General features: G+C 31.9%; 2 protein-coding genes across 12 annotated transcripts in view; one reads left to right on the forward strand and one right to left on the reverse strand.

The window, feature by feature from the left end:
- The window catches only part of LOC116337370 (FH1/FH2 domain-containing protein 3), a 59,496-nt gene that overhangs the window by 30,237 nt on the left and 11,684 nt on the right, over positions 1-17,575 (reverse strand). For 6 of the 11 annotated variants that reach the window (XM_031761860.1, XM_031761858.1, XM_031761861.1 and 3 more), the window contains one exon: positions 17,483-17,534. In XM_031761860.1, coding sequence (XP_031617720.1) covers positions 17,483-17,534 — 52 coding nt within the window. Of the gene's footprint in view, positions 1-7,788; positions 8,495-17,482; positions 17,535-17,575 lie in introns of those variants that run through there. The other 5 variants (XM_031761864.1, XM_031761863.1, XM_031761865.1 and 2 more) reach the window with 3 other exon arrangements.
- Positions 15,245-17,505, forward strand: LOC116337373 (uncharacterized protein DDB_G0286175-like). Its single transcript, XM_031761870.1, has 3 exons — positions 15,245-15,406; positions 15,470-16,863; positions 16,995-17,505. The coding sequence occupies exons 1-3, from the start codon at positions 15,332-15,334 to the stop codon at positions 17,308-17,310; spliced, it is 1,785 nt and encodes a 594-aa protein (XP_031617730.1). The 5' UTR covers positions 15,245-15,331; the 3' UTR covers positions 17,311-17,505.

Genomic DNA, 17,575 nt, shown 5'->3' on the forward strand with positions numbered 1-17,575 from the left:
TTTTTTTTTGCAGAATTAGTCTCATTTTATTTTTTCTCCTTAGATTATGGCCAATCCACAACTGAAGTCCTCAATAATATTACAGCAAGAGAAACTAGCGGGATTGGAAAACTTTGTCGAATCGGTGCCGCAACAACAGCGTCTTGGCAACACAGATGTGGACGTTCACGGTGCAAGTTTGGCACACAGAAATAGCGACACGAGATCACTTTTGGGTGGTGTCGCATCTGCAATTCAAACGTTAAATCATAATATTCGTGTCTTCACGAATAAAGTATTGCAGATAATCTTATCGAATAACATTCTTGTAAACTACAAAGACGATTTGAAACCTGAGATACTGTATAACGTTCCCGATAAAAATTTGACAAAAATATTCGATGCATTTGTGAAAATGAATAGTGCAACGGACAATTTTATAAACGATGTATTGCAATGCGAACGAGAATTGGTTGGGCTAATGTTTACGGGAACGTTACAAAATTTAGAACAACGAATTCGCCAGTTAATACTATATGCTCCAGAAAATCAACTAGATTTTATGATGAAGAGTACAGAAGTTGATATACATATTCTATATCCAATATTGGGAGCGGTAGTCGCTCCTCATCAAGATTACCATCTTCAACAATGCATCTTTGGCGCTTATGATGAATGCTTAAAAGCCCGACAAAAGGGACATACTGTCATTTTTACTGCGACAGGTTCAATCCCCAGACACTAATTTTAATAGTATTTGGTCAGGTTTTAATTAGGCTTTGGTACTATTTTTCAATTGTAATCAACTGAAATTCAACCAATTCAAATAAATTTTGAGAAAAAACAAACTTACTTCGTTTTTATTTTATGCCGAATAGGTCTTTACCGACTATTTTTGTAACCCAACGATTCATTGAATTGAAAATTTCATCTCACCTATGTGAATTATTTGTGAAAAAATCAAAATTTTAGAAAATGTTATGGTTGTGCAGACGAAAATATCATACTTATTTTTGTGAATTTCTATGTGAAACGAAAAAAAAATTACAATAAGGTTATTTTGTGAACAAATTATTTTTAATTGATGATTTTGAATGTCACAAATACTGTTTGCTGAACCTATGAATTTCGATAAGCTGTCAATTATTTTTCGTATCTGATTTGGTTTAGTATGTGTGTGTTTGTGTAAAAAAACTTCGTAAAAATTTGCGCGAAATTGTTAACATTCATTTTTGTTATTGTCTTTATCAGGCATTGTGCCGCCAGTTTTCGATTCCTAGTAAGACGTTGTACATTTACACTTTGGATTTAATCATTATTAATTTGTATTTACAACGTGTCTAGTCAGTATTTCATTATTACATGAAAATTATCACTTTGTGGCAAGAAAAATAAAATAAAAAAGAAAATGGTATCACCGTCAACGTGAGTGGCACACGGCAACGAAAAAATGCGGCATAAAGAAGAAGCAAAAGATGAAAAAAAAAAAAAATATTTAATGAAAAACATGAAAATCAACCAAAGCATTTGCTAATTTATGCATTTCACATTTTGCTACAAGCAAAACAAGTAAACGTAATACCAATGCGTGCATACAGCGAGCTCATAAACAAGAAATTGAACTTATAACACGATGAAGATGGCATTCAATATGTTAAACACGTCTCTGATATACGCATAAAAAACAATGGAACTTTTTTTCCATTGTGATTGCATATGTGAAAAACTTTCACTGCATTCAACTACTTTCATGCCATGCCATGCCATGCCATAGCCTTCTGAAACTTGGCGGCATGCTTGCGAATAGTGCTTTTTTTGTTTGTTTGTTTATTTTTGTTTTCGATTCGATATGATGGTGCTGTTTTCACACATTCCGAACGACAGAAAATCAATGCACATACTTATCATCTTCAGCGTTTCAGCAAAAGAATTCGTTAAGGATAATAAAATGATGACGGTGGTGGAGGGTTTTGATTTTGATCGAAAGTGAGATGGTACGCGATCACATTTCAGCATACACATATGTATCGATCGGTGCAAAAGAATAAAAGTGGCTTACAATGCATATTCTACATCATCGGCTGATTTCTTTGTCCTGTTCCGGCACAAGCCACAACCATTCGAACAGTAACGATGCTAACGAACTTATCGTTTCTCTTTTACACTTTCCATTTGCAATTCCTAATCCAATTAAATCATGTTTTCGATTGTATTATAATAAAAATAATATGTTCAAATCGTATTGGGGAAAGATAAATAAAAACAAACATTAAACAACTTTTTCTTCTACACGATCAAATTACATTCAATGATTTTGCTATTCACAATTTTTGCAAGTGGAGCACAATTTTATTTTCAATTTGGGCAAATTGCGTTTGTTGAATTCTTGAAAAATGTATTTAACTATTTATGCACAGAGCAGATAAATCTTAAAGAGCGCATTTCACTTCCGAATAACTTTGAATATATGTATACATTTAATGTAACATGAATTTGAAAAGAAGAGAGAAGAAGAAGAAGCAGAAAAAAAACCTGAACAAATAATAGAAAATGAATATTGCGGGGCATTGGTTGTTCTTCTATGGGCTTAAATGCCAGACAATTACTGCGATAATTTGGTTGAAAGGTTTTCCTATCGGATGCGCTTTCACACGAAACTCTTAAAAATTCCACCAAATAAACGTATAGATTGTCATTTTAATAGATCTTTATAATTCAATGTGAGCTACTTTGGTGGTAATGGTTACAATTGACAACGAATGAAATTTGTAACTTATTACATTTTCCGCTAAATGCTATTTGTATGTCGGGGCTTTTTTCTGTGACCCGCAACTTTGTTTCGGAAAAAAAAACGAAAGAAAAAAATGAAAACGAAAAACAGCTTCATTATGGCTAAGTTCGTGTGAAGTTTTTTTTTTCATAGATTTCATTGTATGCCATTTAAAGGTAATTAACGCTGTGTTTAACAACGATAGCCCATTGATCAGCCTCACACTCGCGTACACACACTTTAAGTCTCATTAAAAATACCAGCAAGGGAAATGAACGCTGCGTGAATCTCAATTCAGAAATAAGTAAGAAGAAGAAGATGACGACGACGACAACGATGAATAAAAAAACATGAAAACACAAAACGGAACAAATAGTAAACATTGTGATTATGGAGAAAATTGAGACATTATCTTTTGGGCATCTTAGTGGAGCTATTCAACAAAGCACAGTACCCATTGGTTTGGCCCATTTTTAATTAAAGTATATAGAGCTGCCGCAGCTGTGTGTGAGGTAATTGACTTCTTGCCTATTTTAAATTATCTTCGAAACCAAACATGAACTCAGTTTTCTCAAAACACGTTCACAAATTATTGTAATTTTTGAGATCGAAATAAAAATGCGTTTTTTCTTTTGGGAAACTTCAATTGGTGTGAAATCATTTGGGAGAAGGTATTTTCGCATGAAAATAAGAGCAAAGGAAACAATTTCTCAAAACAAAAAAAAAGGTTCGAGTATAAATTGGCCAATGAACAAAAGAAAACACACACTCATTCAAGCTAATCACTGATTTGTTTGCATCGCCATTACCAATGAACAACGATGAACACACCATTATTGAATAATAAAGGTAAATTAGGATTTGGTGCATCTTCATCAATATCTAATGATGAAATGCATAATGGCAAAAATGAAAAGAAAAATGCAGCCAATCAATTCGAATGTGCTATAACTCTCTCCGCAAATAAAATCATTCCGGCTTTGAAATGGTCATGATTTCCTCCGATCTCATCACCTCCTTCTCAAATTTCATTAAATCACACATTATTTCAGTTTCGTGCATTTGATTATATTATCGTTTCGTTGTTGTTATTGAATGTGATTACGATAGATCAATAGCACGTCTATGTATTTACCAATTCTATTGTGATGTCGATTCATTTTCTATTATATGTTGTTTTCGAATTTCTGCTAATCACGATGTTTCATCAGTGAATTTAATCAAGATACGACGAGTATTGAATCTTGGATTAGATGTATTTTGATTTATAATAATCAGTGAATGTAAATTCGCGTTCACAAGCGCCGATCATTGTACTATACCATTATTATTGTATACATTCAACTGCAGTTCATGCAAAATACAATTTAATGTGATAACGATGCGTATTTTGTGTATGCCTTTTTGCCATACTATCCGCAATGCAATTTAATTTTTTTTTTTCGTTCAAATTGCTACCGATTAATTGTTGAATTCAAATTTTTACACGATCAACATGAATAGAAAGAAGCAAAAGAAAGAAAAGGAAAACTAATTATCACGTCTCCAGATTACATAGGAAAGAAATCACCCACAGAGAATTCTAATTTGACTTGTATACACGGCGTAAACAAAATATGTGCGAATATTTGGGCGGGGGGAAAAAATTGAAAACGAAAAAAAAAAATTGGCAAAGTTATTCAAGATAGCTCTGGTTCATCGATCGAATTACATAGCCTGTTTGAAATTCCGCGCCATTGATCGCGCATAACATTGTGCCATTATCTGTTTTATTTTTTTTTTTCACGCACATTAAAATGTCTATAAGCTAAATTTGAATTTCTTTTTTTTTCGTACAATTTTTCCAAAATGATTTATGCATCATGCATATACGGTGCGTGATTTTGTTTGTCATCATTGATCGGGAGTGCAATTTATTATGTGAAAATCGTGTGTCAGAGCGTATAATAACTTTGTAACGGTTTAAATGGGCCTCATTAATTTCAAAAACGCTGTCAGCTTTCATTTGTTTCAATCGATGAAATGGGATTTCTTTTTGTTTGCGCGAATCGACTTTTACTGAAAGTTCGTTTAAAATAGCATGGCTTGGTGTACACATAAACTATTTTTCATTCATAACAATAATCAAATCTATTGCGATAAAATAAACTTGAATTTGCACAATTTTGCATCGAAACAGTACGACTCGTAGGTACCGTGTGAAAAGGTGTTGTTTTTTTAAATCTGAGATTGAAAACCAATGTCACATCTAGTTCAAATTTCATCATTTTTTGTTTACAAGTTAAACACAATCAAAATATTCTTCAAGATGTTTCTATATTTTAATTTGGTACCAAAACGTAAAACGGCGCCCGTATATACGATAATTGCTCTTTTTTTTTGTTTGTTTGTTTATACATTTTCCACTATCGCACTTGAAACATACGATAAACCATATCTGTTATCGTTGAAATTCAGTGTTTTAATTAATCTTTGTTTGTTTTGGGTTTTCTATTACACGTCAAATGAAATAGATGACATTTTTGCACAAATTATGAATAGAAAATAAGTCGAGAAAAAAGAAACTGTTGATCTGTTTGATTTTTGCGATGAGGAAAAAAAAAACATTTTTGAATAGCAAAAGATAGAAGGTCGTCACCAATCATTTCCATTACACCAAAAAATCTGTCCTGATATTATCGCGTTGGATATGAAAACGAAGAGTATGTGTCGTCGCTGTTGTTGTATTTGTAAACGTTTATTGTCGAAAAGTGTTATCTTATCGATGTGCAAACAATGATCCAAAAACAAAATCGCAAATGTTCTGGTGAACGAAGGGGAAAAAAATTTGGCAAGATCTATCAAAATGTTAAATTTACTTTGAAGTGGTATAGTGATAAATTTAAATAATTTAGCCACTCATCAATGATATTAAGACCAGCCAATGAACTAATAATGTGCTCAAAATACGAACGCGATGGGAAAAAAATCCGAAAGACTCTGTCCGCTTTCTTCGCGTTATATATCTTTTGATACGTTTGTTGTTTGACACATTTGTGCATTTTACATTATTAAATTAAGCGCTGATACGATTTATCGAATGATAAAGACCTATAGTTAGTTAATACTGCAAATTCTGAGAGTTTGTCGTTCATTCGAGCGAACGAGCACGATTATATTATGATTTGAATGATTGTGAATTCAAAATATATTGAAAAAGTAGGTTTCGTTTTGTTGTTTCTGTTCTGCCACTCATTCTCTTAAATCGTATACGATTATTAGAAATGGATGTTCATTGAATAGTTGCCAAAATATTGTCGCACCCAAAAAAATACGAAAAGGTGAGTTCAAAAAAAAAGTAAAAAGAAAAATTTGTTTGATATTCTTTTCAATTATCGAGTGCCTTTATATTCCTTTGATTTCAACAATTCGGACAAATGAATCGAATGACAAATCTGCTCGCTTAAGAAAATGTGCCTACACAAAAGAAAACATATTTCATTCATAACAACAAAGCTATTATAGGTTAGTGCTATTTCGCAACAATTTTTATAGTTCAATTTTTTCAAAACAATTCTCTTTCGTTTATGTTTTTCAAAAATAGCATAGTAGAATCTAATGAGGACATACTCTCAGCTCAAAGCTTTTGAAACAATATAAACAACATTATATTTTTCGCATGACAAATTGCTTGAAACATTTTCGTTGAATTCATCGTTGTAATAAAAGCTAGAAAATGCAGACGAATGAGCTTCTTCTTCAAAAAAAATGAAACGTTCTTTGAAATTTCTTATCATCGTATAATAATGATGTTATTTATTATGTACAATAAAAAGTGCATTTTTACAAACCATTACTAGTTTCATTCGATGCACATGCACGAACTAGTGACATTCTTCTTTGAATATAGGTGTGTGTTTTTTTGGCCTGACATCAAATGATTATGGTGATGATAAGCACTTTTGTCGCATTTTCGCGTTGTTTTGAATACAATTAAATACTAAAAAATTCATTACACTTGTCATTAATTAGAGTATTTCTAATCATGTGTTAAGAGAGAGGCAAGATGTTTAGAAGACTCTTATTACATTTTTTGAAAATATTTAACGTGAAATATATTCTTTTGGCAATTTATTAACCAATATACGCAATCGGACCGAAAAAAATCCCAAAAATCCATGCAGAATTTCAATTTTTGGTTTTTTCCGGCAATACAATAATCGACAATCGAGATACATCATTTTGTTCATTTTTCAAAGATTTTGCTTCCGATCGCTTCTGTTTACTTTATTATTTTATTCGGTCCATAGGAGGTTTAATCAAAATGAGAAATTTCAAAATTGATAAAAATTCTAAATATTGAACCTGACCCAACTCATCCGACGTAAAATTATCGTTCAATTGTTTTGTGAATAATAATCATGCATAAAATGACGAATCTTTATTTAAAATTATTTTCACTCAGCTCCGTATTTTGTCGATTCAAGGTTCGATTTTCGAAACAATATCGTCTGTATCTGTCTAGATTTATTTTAGCACCTCATCATTGTATTCGAATCATGAAAGAACCAATTCATTTGAAAGCATGCAAAAATGACAAAAATATTTGTACATTCAGTTTAATTTGGTTGCAAAAATGGAAAAAAAATTACGATCAAGTGACAATAAGAACACAAATTGAACTAAAGTGAAATACAAGCAAAATTCTGTATTTGATATGGTTTTTTTTTTAATATTTTGAGACGCAAATATGAGTGTAATACATATTAAATGACTAACCAAACAAATATTCAATCCACAAGTTTTTACGTGTACGAATTAAAATTTACGAAATAAGCAGAAATTTAAGACTAATATTGTACAGTACGGTAGTTGAAATTATTCTTAATTCTACTATATAGCCGGATGTTATTTTGATATCCAATTTAAAAAAAAAACATAAAAGGTTAGAGAAAGAAAATATATTTGATAAAGCTGTCCATGGTTTAAATTCAGCTTAATGAATTCATTTTGTGTGAATGGTTTTGGAAACTACAACCTAGAATATTTAGGCAAATCACCTTTGACAAAATCATTTGGGCGATCTTGAGTGACTTTCGACACGGTTGTCTTAACTGTTATTTTCGTTGTTTTTGATTTTACTTTTCGTGTGTTTCGTTATTTTTACAATAACAACAAAACTATTGCACTTTTTATGTAGATTATATGAAAACTGAGTGTATGCCGAAGCTTCAATTGGAAACAAAAGTTTATGTGGATCACTTTGGATGGTAATACACTGTAAAAATCACGCTATAGTGTGTGATAAAACTTTTGTTTTTATTCTTCATAGCATTTCACATTTGCATCACGAATTCGGAACACTTACAATTTATTTGCACGATTTTTAAATAAAAATTTAATGAAAGAAGCCGATTTTATAATTATCATCTTGCAAAAAAAAATGCAATAATGTTAATTTGGTTTGTTTGTTTTTTTTTTTGAATGCATCAATTTCAAATTGATTTTTTTTCTAGGAATCTGAGTTGTTTTTTTTTTCTGTTCAGTATGTTTGGTTTCAGTGGAATCAGTGAATTTTTGGTTTATTTTAATGCTTTTGATGATTAGGTGTATGCATTTTTTGGACGGAAAGTTCACTCAATGAAATTTTCAATTTATCTGATCCAAAGCCAATAAAATGGATCGCACGAACTTGGAGAAAACGGTCGTAGTTACGCGATGAATACGATGTTAACAGCAACACGGTCGCTGAACAACTGACTTAACCACAACACACTTAATGTTGATTTTGCAGTAGAAATTCATCAAAATTCTTCCGTACCGCTGCTTTTGTTGTTGTACTCGAAACCAACAGGAACTTGCAAAATATCTTTATTTTACGGAATTTCGGACATGTGTTTCATGCTCTCAATTTTGTTTTGGTCTTTTATTTTATACTGACATCCAACATTTTAAAGAGAATTCTACGTGAAAAGTGACGCAAAAAATAATAAGTTTCATTTGGTCTCTCATTAAAGTGCACATAATTTGTTGTTAAAATGTAAGGTTCTTTAAAGCATTAAAAAAAATGTTTACCGAAGCAGGGAAATCCTATCCCTCAAATGTCTTATTAAATATCATCACGAATATAAACTTTAAATTCCATTTCTGAATAAAATTAAAACGAGACATAAATAATAATATTATATAGTTTCCGTCGCTCGTATAGATGAAAGACGTTCTAGCCGCTTTTGAAGTATTGACATTAAATGTGTGTGTGTGTATGAAGATAGGTATGTTCCGTGACAAATAAATATTTTAATTAATACGCAACTTTGTAATATAATTTATCGGCACATTTGACGACAATAAAAAGTAAGTGAAATATCTGGGGCGCGAAAGATTATTATTACACAAGCCCGCTGTTGATCGGTGCGCGGACGATATGTTTGTTGTTGTTATTGTTGTATACTTTTTCGGATGTCTTGTTGTCTTTGTACGCTTCTTTCAGGTTTTCGTTTTGTGTTGTGTGCTGTGTAATGTACGCGTGTTACCATGAAACATATACATACCTGTGTGTAATATATGTCTGAATGTATGTTTCTTTTTTCAAACGAACAAAAAAAAGCACCATGTACTCGTTTTCACACATATACTTCCATACGATTCGCGTCTTGCCAATGTTATACTATAGTATCTCCTTTTTTATGAATGTTCTTTCTTTCTCATGCACTAAAAGCGAACAGTACATGCAGAATCAAACGAATTCCACTGGAACCAAACGCAAATGAAAATTCGATGAGAATTATTTTTTTTAACTTCTTCTTTTAAATTGTATCCTTTTGCAATTACCCATTCTTTATATAGAGAATATTTTTCGTCATATTTTCAAGCCAAATAGAATAAAAAAAACCAACAAAAACTTACACACTTGGCGTTGCACCAGAAAAAGAACTGAAGCGTTTCGAAATATTTTGCGTTGTCCGGATTTCTGCTTCAACACTTTTAATACACTAGTAAATTGAAAATTAATTACTATTTGGACTACGCAAGAACCTAGAATAATTATCACAGCGTACGACATTACGTGCAATTGACGTACATATTTTATTACAATATGAAATTGTATTTTAGTGACTGCGATTCTTAAATGTCGGAATACCCATATATTTGGTTAATTTATTCTACATCTCTTTTTTTGGCGACTTGATTTTTCATAACTGATTGAATCCGATTGGACCACGTGTTTTACACAAAATCATTTTTATACCTTCTTTTCATTGTGCAATCATTGTTGGCTATAATATTCAGGCTCAATCATTTAGACATGTATGTATTATAATTTTTTGAAAAAATAATTTTCAAAACCATTGAAACACTTCATTGGTTGCTGGAATTTTAAATGATTGATTTTAACATTTCTGCCTTCTGTGAGAACCAATAGTTAGAAAGAATAAGATCAATTGAATTGATTCAATTCGGTATGAATGATCCGGAATGATCAGTACTAAAGAGGATCTTGGTAAGAAGTAACTTTTGCAGTAATTACGGATATATAATAAATTATGAATAATTATCAAAAAACATTCTTTTATCATTCAATATTGCAATACCGATCAGATTTGGTAGAAATCTACAAGATTCATACTTCATCAAAATGACTATGGAAACCTTGCAATGTCCTAAACATATTATTTTTCAAATTTGCGGAATTTAATGAAATAGGATAATCTGCTCATATGAATAAAAAAAATCTGTTTTGTTAAGCTTTCTTCTCATTCGATATTTGAATATGTCTTTGTATTTTTATGACAATTGAAAAGTGTTTTAAAAAGTTTAATGGATAATTTAGCATATATTTGTTTTTAATTATTCGCATCAAATCGGTAAAAGTGATACGGCTTCCATAAGCTTGAAAAGACATTCAATCTAACATTCAAATGTAAAAAGAAGCATTTCACGTGTGTACGACGCATCTCCAGGCATTTTGACATACAACCTGTGAGTATCGGTTAAAATGTTTTTTTTTTTTTTTTTTTTTTTTGATTGAATGAATGTGTGCTTGGCCACAAAACTTTTAACTTGTTTAATTGCATGAGTTGTACCAAATGAAACATAGATGCTGGGAAGCCATTGTATAACATGTTTTATATTGGTTTATCAACGTAATTAACATAAGTGTTGCAGCAGGTGACTTGTCGTATGAAGACAGTAGAGAGAGCGAGAGAGAGGGAGAAATGGAAGAAATGCAGAAGTAAAAGAAGAACTCAAGTTTCGAAATGCCTGTGCCGAGATAAAGAACTATCTTTCTTTCACTGTCCGGTTTATATTACCATCTAACAAGACTCCATTTGAAGTGTCTTATCTTATTTTGAGTATCACATTGCCTGACTTATCTCTTTTGCAAATGAATTCAAAATACAACTTATTGCCATCGAATAAAACGATCGTGTCTGTCGACTATGAAGTTAATTGTTGGCAAACGCAATAAATAACTTGTAATTGGTTTAGTCTAATAGTGCAAATCAAGGGTCTACCATGTCATTGTTTGCAACAAATTCTTAACTTCTTCGTTTTGGTATTTCATTGCGAAAATGCTGATCAACGAAACTGAAAGGCATAGAATTTACCCGTATGGGAGGTCCATGAAATATACATTGTGTTGCTGCTTTTTTACATCAAAAGAAAATACACGTTTTTAAGACAATCCATTAAAAATTTAGTATGTAGAAGAATTTCCACTAACATACAGAGAAATAATCTCAATTTTTTCTTAAATGAAACCGAAAATGTGAGTAAATTCTCATAGGTAGTATTTTGGAATTTATTTATAGTGTCAATTATTAATCAAATTATGTCATACATACATTTAGTAACTTAATTTATGTATATTACAAATTGAAAACCGCACAATCGCTTAAAAGATCACCATTCAGAAATCAATATGTTCGGTTTTCACCTCATCACCACAAAAGAAGAAATGAATTCAAAAGAGTCAGACTAAAACTCGAGCATTTGCAGTTCAATGCGTTTTTGAATGCAATATTATTTTATGAATGAAAACTGAAGAAATAAAAAAAACCAATGAGAAACATGGTACGAAGCAAGAAAAGAATACGAAAATAATGTAGTGTAATACATGCAAATTGTGTGATTTATAAACAATAATTATTCGTACTCCTTAATTCAACGAAGCTTGAAAATGTACTTGGGACATTTTTTCATCTATTGGACAATTAAAGAAGATTTGTAAAACATAAGAAAGTCTTAAATGAAGATCTTTTTACTCTAGTTTTCATATTATGTGCTCGTCGAGTGTCCACACTCAATACAACGACACGCGCTTGTTCTCGCTTTCGTGATTATACACCGAACCGTCCAAGTGCTAAACATAAAATATCTATCGATTTAGTCCACAGCTCCCCCTACTGACTTTTATATTTATTATAATCATTGTCTTCTAAATAATTTTAATTTTCCGAAAGTTCCGTTGCATTTTCTTGCAACAAATTATTTCATTGATTGATGTCACTTTTTTTGTTTGATGACATCACAATTCCATTTAAAAAAATGATCAAAAACGTCAAGTGCAAATAAAAAGTAGAAAATATGTAACTTTTTGTGAAGATAGTTAGCGAGATTCATAAAGTAGTTCATTGTTTTGCGCTATGATCGAATCTAAAAAAACACACAGAGAAAAAATCATTCGAATATGGTCCGTGTGCTAAGGTCTAAATGTGTATTCATACGTATTGATGGTTTTTTCTTTTGTTTGGCCAATGTTTGGTTGTGCTTTCTGTGTTTGTATTTTATTTTGAATTTATTTGTTTTGGTACGATTTGATGGTAACCACCGAAACGTCAGAACGCATACAAGACGGTCGCCAATATGACGATGGAATTGCATACACAAGCGAACGTACAGCAATTGAAACATACACAACGTTTAACATTTTCGTTACGGCTTGTGAAAAGTCCGTATGCAAATCGCTAACAAAAGGAACATTATGAAGAAAGAGAAAATGAAACGAAACACAGAGAAAAAAAAGCGGACACGACAAGAGCTCATGAGGTAAGAAAACCAACTACCAAACAGCAAATAATCAACAACAACAATAAATGCAATGCACTTTAAACATGCATGTTGCTCGCAAGAGTGAAAATGGAGGCTTGGGAACGAAAATCAGTACATGCTTAATATTTGTTCAGTCGTGCAACACTCACTAAAAAGTGAAGTTGAACAGAATATTCGAAATATAAACACTGGATTAGATAAAATATTTGACCATTTGCACACAATTATTGCTTAAGATTTTTAATAATTCACGAACTTCCGCCAAAGTCAAATCATTTAGAATGTTCAATTTATTCACATGTTTTCTGTCCACAGATTTCTATGTCTACCGCACCTACTGTTTGTGACCATCTTATTTCTCAATAAACTTTTAATATCAAGTCTACAAATGACCATCTTCCTACTTTTATAATTGTTGTTGTTTTTTTTCGAACACCCTACTGTAACTATAGTTTGAAGCACACAACCTAAATTTCTTGGAGACTCTCATCAAAGATTCGATGTGATTATGAACATGTGCAATTAACATTTGAATAAAAAAAACCTGATTTCATTTTTTATTCATTTTAATCTCTCAATCTTTCTCCTTCACTCTCTCTTCTTTCTTTTCTCTCTCACTCTCTTTCTCTTGTTCCTTTACAAATAATGCTATTTACTTGGTCATTTCAAGAATAATTAGAATATAAGAAAAATGCTCGCACTTAACACCGCCTGTAGCACCGATCACATTTGAAAATAAAATGCATGAATGTGCATAATCATAGCGTTTAATAAATACCATGATTCTATTGTAAATGGTGACAATATAAAAAAAACATTCTAAATGAAGGAGATGAAGTAGAAATTATGGGCATAAAAAAATAATATAGTTCACCTTCATGTGCTCCAAATTCGAGTGTAAGCCGTATATTAATGAATGAACCCCACGCACATCACAGCTATGCTGTTAAACGGGAATGCAAAATACGTCACTAGGGAACAAAATCAATTTGTTTGCACCGTTTATGGTAAGTTGGCCAAGATAAATGAAAATCCTATAACCTGCGTGAATTATACACCAACAATTTCGAATATATATATATTTTTTGGTTCAAACAACAAAACGTCATTTTCATTGAATTTTTATATTAAAATGATAAGGCAAGAAATGCAAATACAAGCTGATCAAGTGTACACAAGTAGAATACATTTTGCGGCAACAACGATGAGATCAAGCCTCGAAAAATGACGGATATACATATAGCCCAGATGTCTGTTTTTAGGTCATTCATTTGTGAGTTATATATACTGTATGGGCGCGCTCATGTTTCCGTGACGATACCGCACAAGTTGCCGATTATTTGAAGCAAACTTTACGTTCTCGTAATACGATAGGACGACACAAAATCACAAAAGAATATTTGTCACGGTGAAAAACAGGCTTTGTCAGGCCTGTTATGAAAGTCGGGACAATATGTAATAAAATACCGACGAAAAATACTGCCGTCATTTTATCCAGCAATTTTTCACTCGTATTCCATGTGCTACCAATTTATTGAATGCATCGTGTTTTTTTTAAAGAGTCTTTTTAGAGCAGATTTAAAGTGAACTTTATGAGATATGATTCCGCGGAATGGCACACGCGTGTTTAGTACAATAGTTTAGTTGTTGCTTTGAGTTGCAGACATATTTTCTAAATATAAAAGTATTGGGAAAAATTATTCATAGACATTTATGCACTTGGCGCTAGTCCAGACGGGCGTTTCTATTTGACCCAAATTAATAACAAACATATTGCGGCATACACGAAAAAAAAAACGAAAAATTGTGAACGAAGCATTTACATCGCCAACGGCATATGAGCAAATGGTTTTTATGACAGCATCCAAAATCTCAAACAGCAATGGAGTCAACCGTGCAAATATGCCAGCCATAATAAACAAACTCACATGAAATGATCAGTAATATATGAGACAAATGTGTATTTGGAACATCTGCACATTAAAATATTTTCAACAGTAAAAAAAAAACATCGACATATTTTCTAAAACAAACTGAGTAACAAGAGTTGATTTATATTTATTTCGACAAATTGACAGCAAAATTGCTTTGTCCGCTGAATACAGGATAATATAAACGCAATGTTCAAAGCTGATTGATGTTTACATGTCGTATAATTTTTTTTTTTAAGTTGACCACATACAATTAAAAGGCAGTTCGTGACTACATAGTTGGCAAACTACTTTGGAAATATTATCTATATTTTTTTCGCACATATGTATTTTAAATCATTAAATTTATTCATTTTTTCGGATATAATAAATAAATGATAAAAAATTTTATTTAGTTGAAACTTTAACGAATGTTTCTAATGTGTTTGTTAGTTTGTGTGTGTATTATGACAGCAATGACGCAGCTAACTTCATGCCAAACTGTCATTTTGAATTGAAAAAGAAGTAAACTGCTTTCATTCAACAACTGCCACTTTTGTTTGTTCAAGTGAAATATATTTGGATTGTGTGTGTATTTTTTGTTTGTTTCATTTTCATGGAAAACAGTTGAATCGAAAAAATGGATAATTTCGAGAGTTTTAGTGAAGATTTGATACCGCGCATTGTGCCACAACCAACTTTGCATCCGGTTTTGGTAATTTATTTTATTTATTGCTTGTTTAGCCTAATAATAACACTGTGCTCTCTTCACATATAGGATATGTCAAAGCCAATTGTTCCCGAAGTGTCTTTGATTTTTGATGATCCAAAAGTAGTTTTAGGCAAAGGATCACAACCCAAAAGTTATAAAGAATGGAAACAGCAACAACAGATACCGCTACAACATCAACAAGAACCCGCCACTGCAAAATTTGCATCAAGCCAGATATCGGCAACAGATCGAAAGAAAATTGTCACATTCGATTTGCCAAAGGAGACTCCGATAAACAAAAATGTATTATTACCATCAAATGAGAGTACTCCGATCGCTGTGTGTCAACAATTGGACCTAAGTTTATGTGAACCAAGAAAAATTAACGATACCGGTTGTCAAATGGTTAAACCCAACTATTTAACAGAAAGGCGATCTTGCCCAACTATCCAAACAAACACCAACAATTTTACGCAACAACAAAAACATAACCAAATAGTGGCTGCACATCAATTCATTGCGAACGAAAGTTGTACACAATTACCAATGAACCAGTACATGAATCAAATACCGAATGCCAATCAAAATTTGAACCAAATTCCCATAAATCAGAACACGCCAAACGGTATTACGCTGAACGATGTCTATCAATTGCTACAGAATATGCAGTCAAATGGTCAATCATCATCACCGATAAATAATATGCAAAACGATTTCAATCGATTGAATGATGTACAAAATCAGCATGGTGTTTTTGAGTTGACACCCAAAAAACCGTCGAACAACGGTGAACCAACGATAAAAGATATGTTCGGTGTGATTTTGCGACAACAAGAACAATTAATGAACATACAAAATCAGGTCCATATGTTGCTTGAACGATCATCGCATAATTATATAGAGGCTAGACATCAAACAAATAATAATAATAATCAAATGATGATCGGTGATAATAATGGCAATCTAAATCGGAATGATGCACGTACAAAACAGGTTGGCGTTATGACTAGTTTAGAAATAAATATGCAAAATTTTAAAGCGGGTGAAAGTCAATCGGTGGACAATTTTAATACACCACAAAAAGTGATAAACCAACAAATTGTTAAATCATGCGGATGCATGTGCAATTGTGAAAAACAAAAAGAGCCACAATCATCGGATTCCGGTAGTAATGATGACAATTTTGATACGAGTCCAAAACATGATGATGGCACACAAACGGGATGGACATTCTATGGAAATATATTGAATCAAGTAAATGACGTACTGCAAAATACATCACCAATATCAAATACGAAAACTAACGATGCTCAAAGTCCACAGATTAGAGCTAATATTGAAAATAATTTTAATGGTGAAAATCGACGCCATTCAAATATTATGCCGAACATTCGAAGTGCCCAAATAAAACAAGTTGGCTTTAAAATTGACGACGTGAACATTTCCGCTATGACCAAAAGGTAGGTTATTTATGGTGACATTATTCATTACAATTTGTTATTTGTTTTGGCATTTTTATACTATTCACATTACAACGTTTTTGTGAGTCTCGAATTTAAAAATAACCAATTTTTTTTTGTTATACTTTCAGAATCACATTTGGTTCTTCGTCGAATGAAATTCTTCGATCGCCTGCCGATAGAGTTGCACCAAGCGATAAAAGTATGATGATGAATGCATTGGCTATGAAATATCTACCGTGTGATTTAAATAATTCGCAATCACCGAAATTCGTATCGAATGAGGTCAATCATACAGCAACGATGACAAACACGCATCACAATGCAACCGTATCAACCACAAATGGACATTTAATGAGTCGTCCAAGTGAATTTGATAGCAGAAATACAACCACCGATATGTCAATGACAAGCTACCGCTACATGGAAAAATACGGTCTTCTCTGATTCTTCAACCAATTGATTTTAACTATATTTTTTTTTGTTTAGAAAATGTATCAGTTTACGTAAATTTACATCTGATAAAAAACGGCACAGTGTCAGTAGTGATTTTGATTCTTTTTTATAAATATATAACTATAGTTCAATTTTAATTAATAATTATAATTGTTACACTTACTCTGAATGGCGAATGAGTTTGAGATGATTGTCGGCAATATTCCCAATTGTCTCTGCGAATTAAAATAACAAAATAAATGATTATATTTATATA

The sequence above is a fragment of the Contarinia nasturtii genome, unplaced genomic scaffold, assembly GCF_009176525.2.
Source record: "Contarinia nasturtii isolate CC-2019 unplaced genomic scaffold, AAFC_CNas_1.1 Cnas_scaffold_285, whole genome shotgun sequence".
Lineage (NCBI taxonomy): Eukaryota > Metazoa > Arthropoda > Insecta > Diptera > Cecidomyiidae > Contarinia > Contarinia nasturtii.

What these genes read in the sequence shown, in the direction of transcription:
- LOC116337373 (XM_031761870.1), top strand. Translation starts at nt 15,332, where the DNA reads ATGGATAATTTCGAGAGTTTTAGTGAAGATTTGATACCGCGCATTGTG. An exon ending in CAACTTTGCATCCGGTTTTG is followed by an intron (nt 15,407 to 15,469) that starts GTAATTTATTTT and finishes CTTCACATATAG; the next exon opens with GATATGTCAAAGCCAATTGT. An exon ending in ATTTCCGCTATGACCAAAAG is followed by an intron (nt 16,864 to 16,994) that starts GTAGGTTATTTA and finishes TTATACTTTCAG; the next exon opens with AATCACATTTGGTTCTTCGT.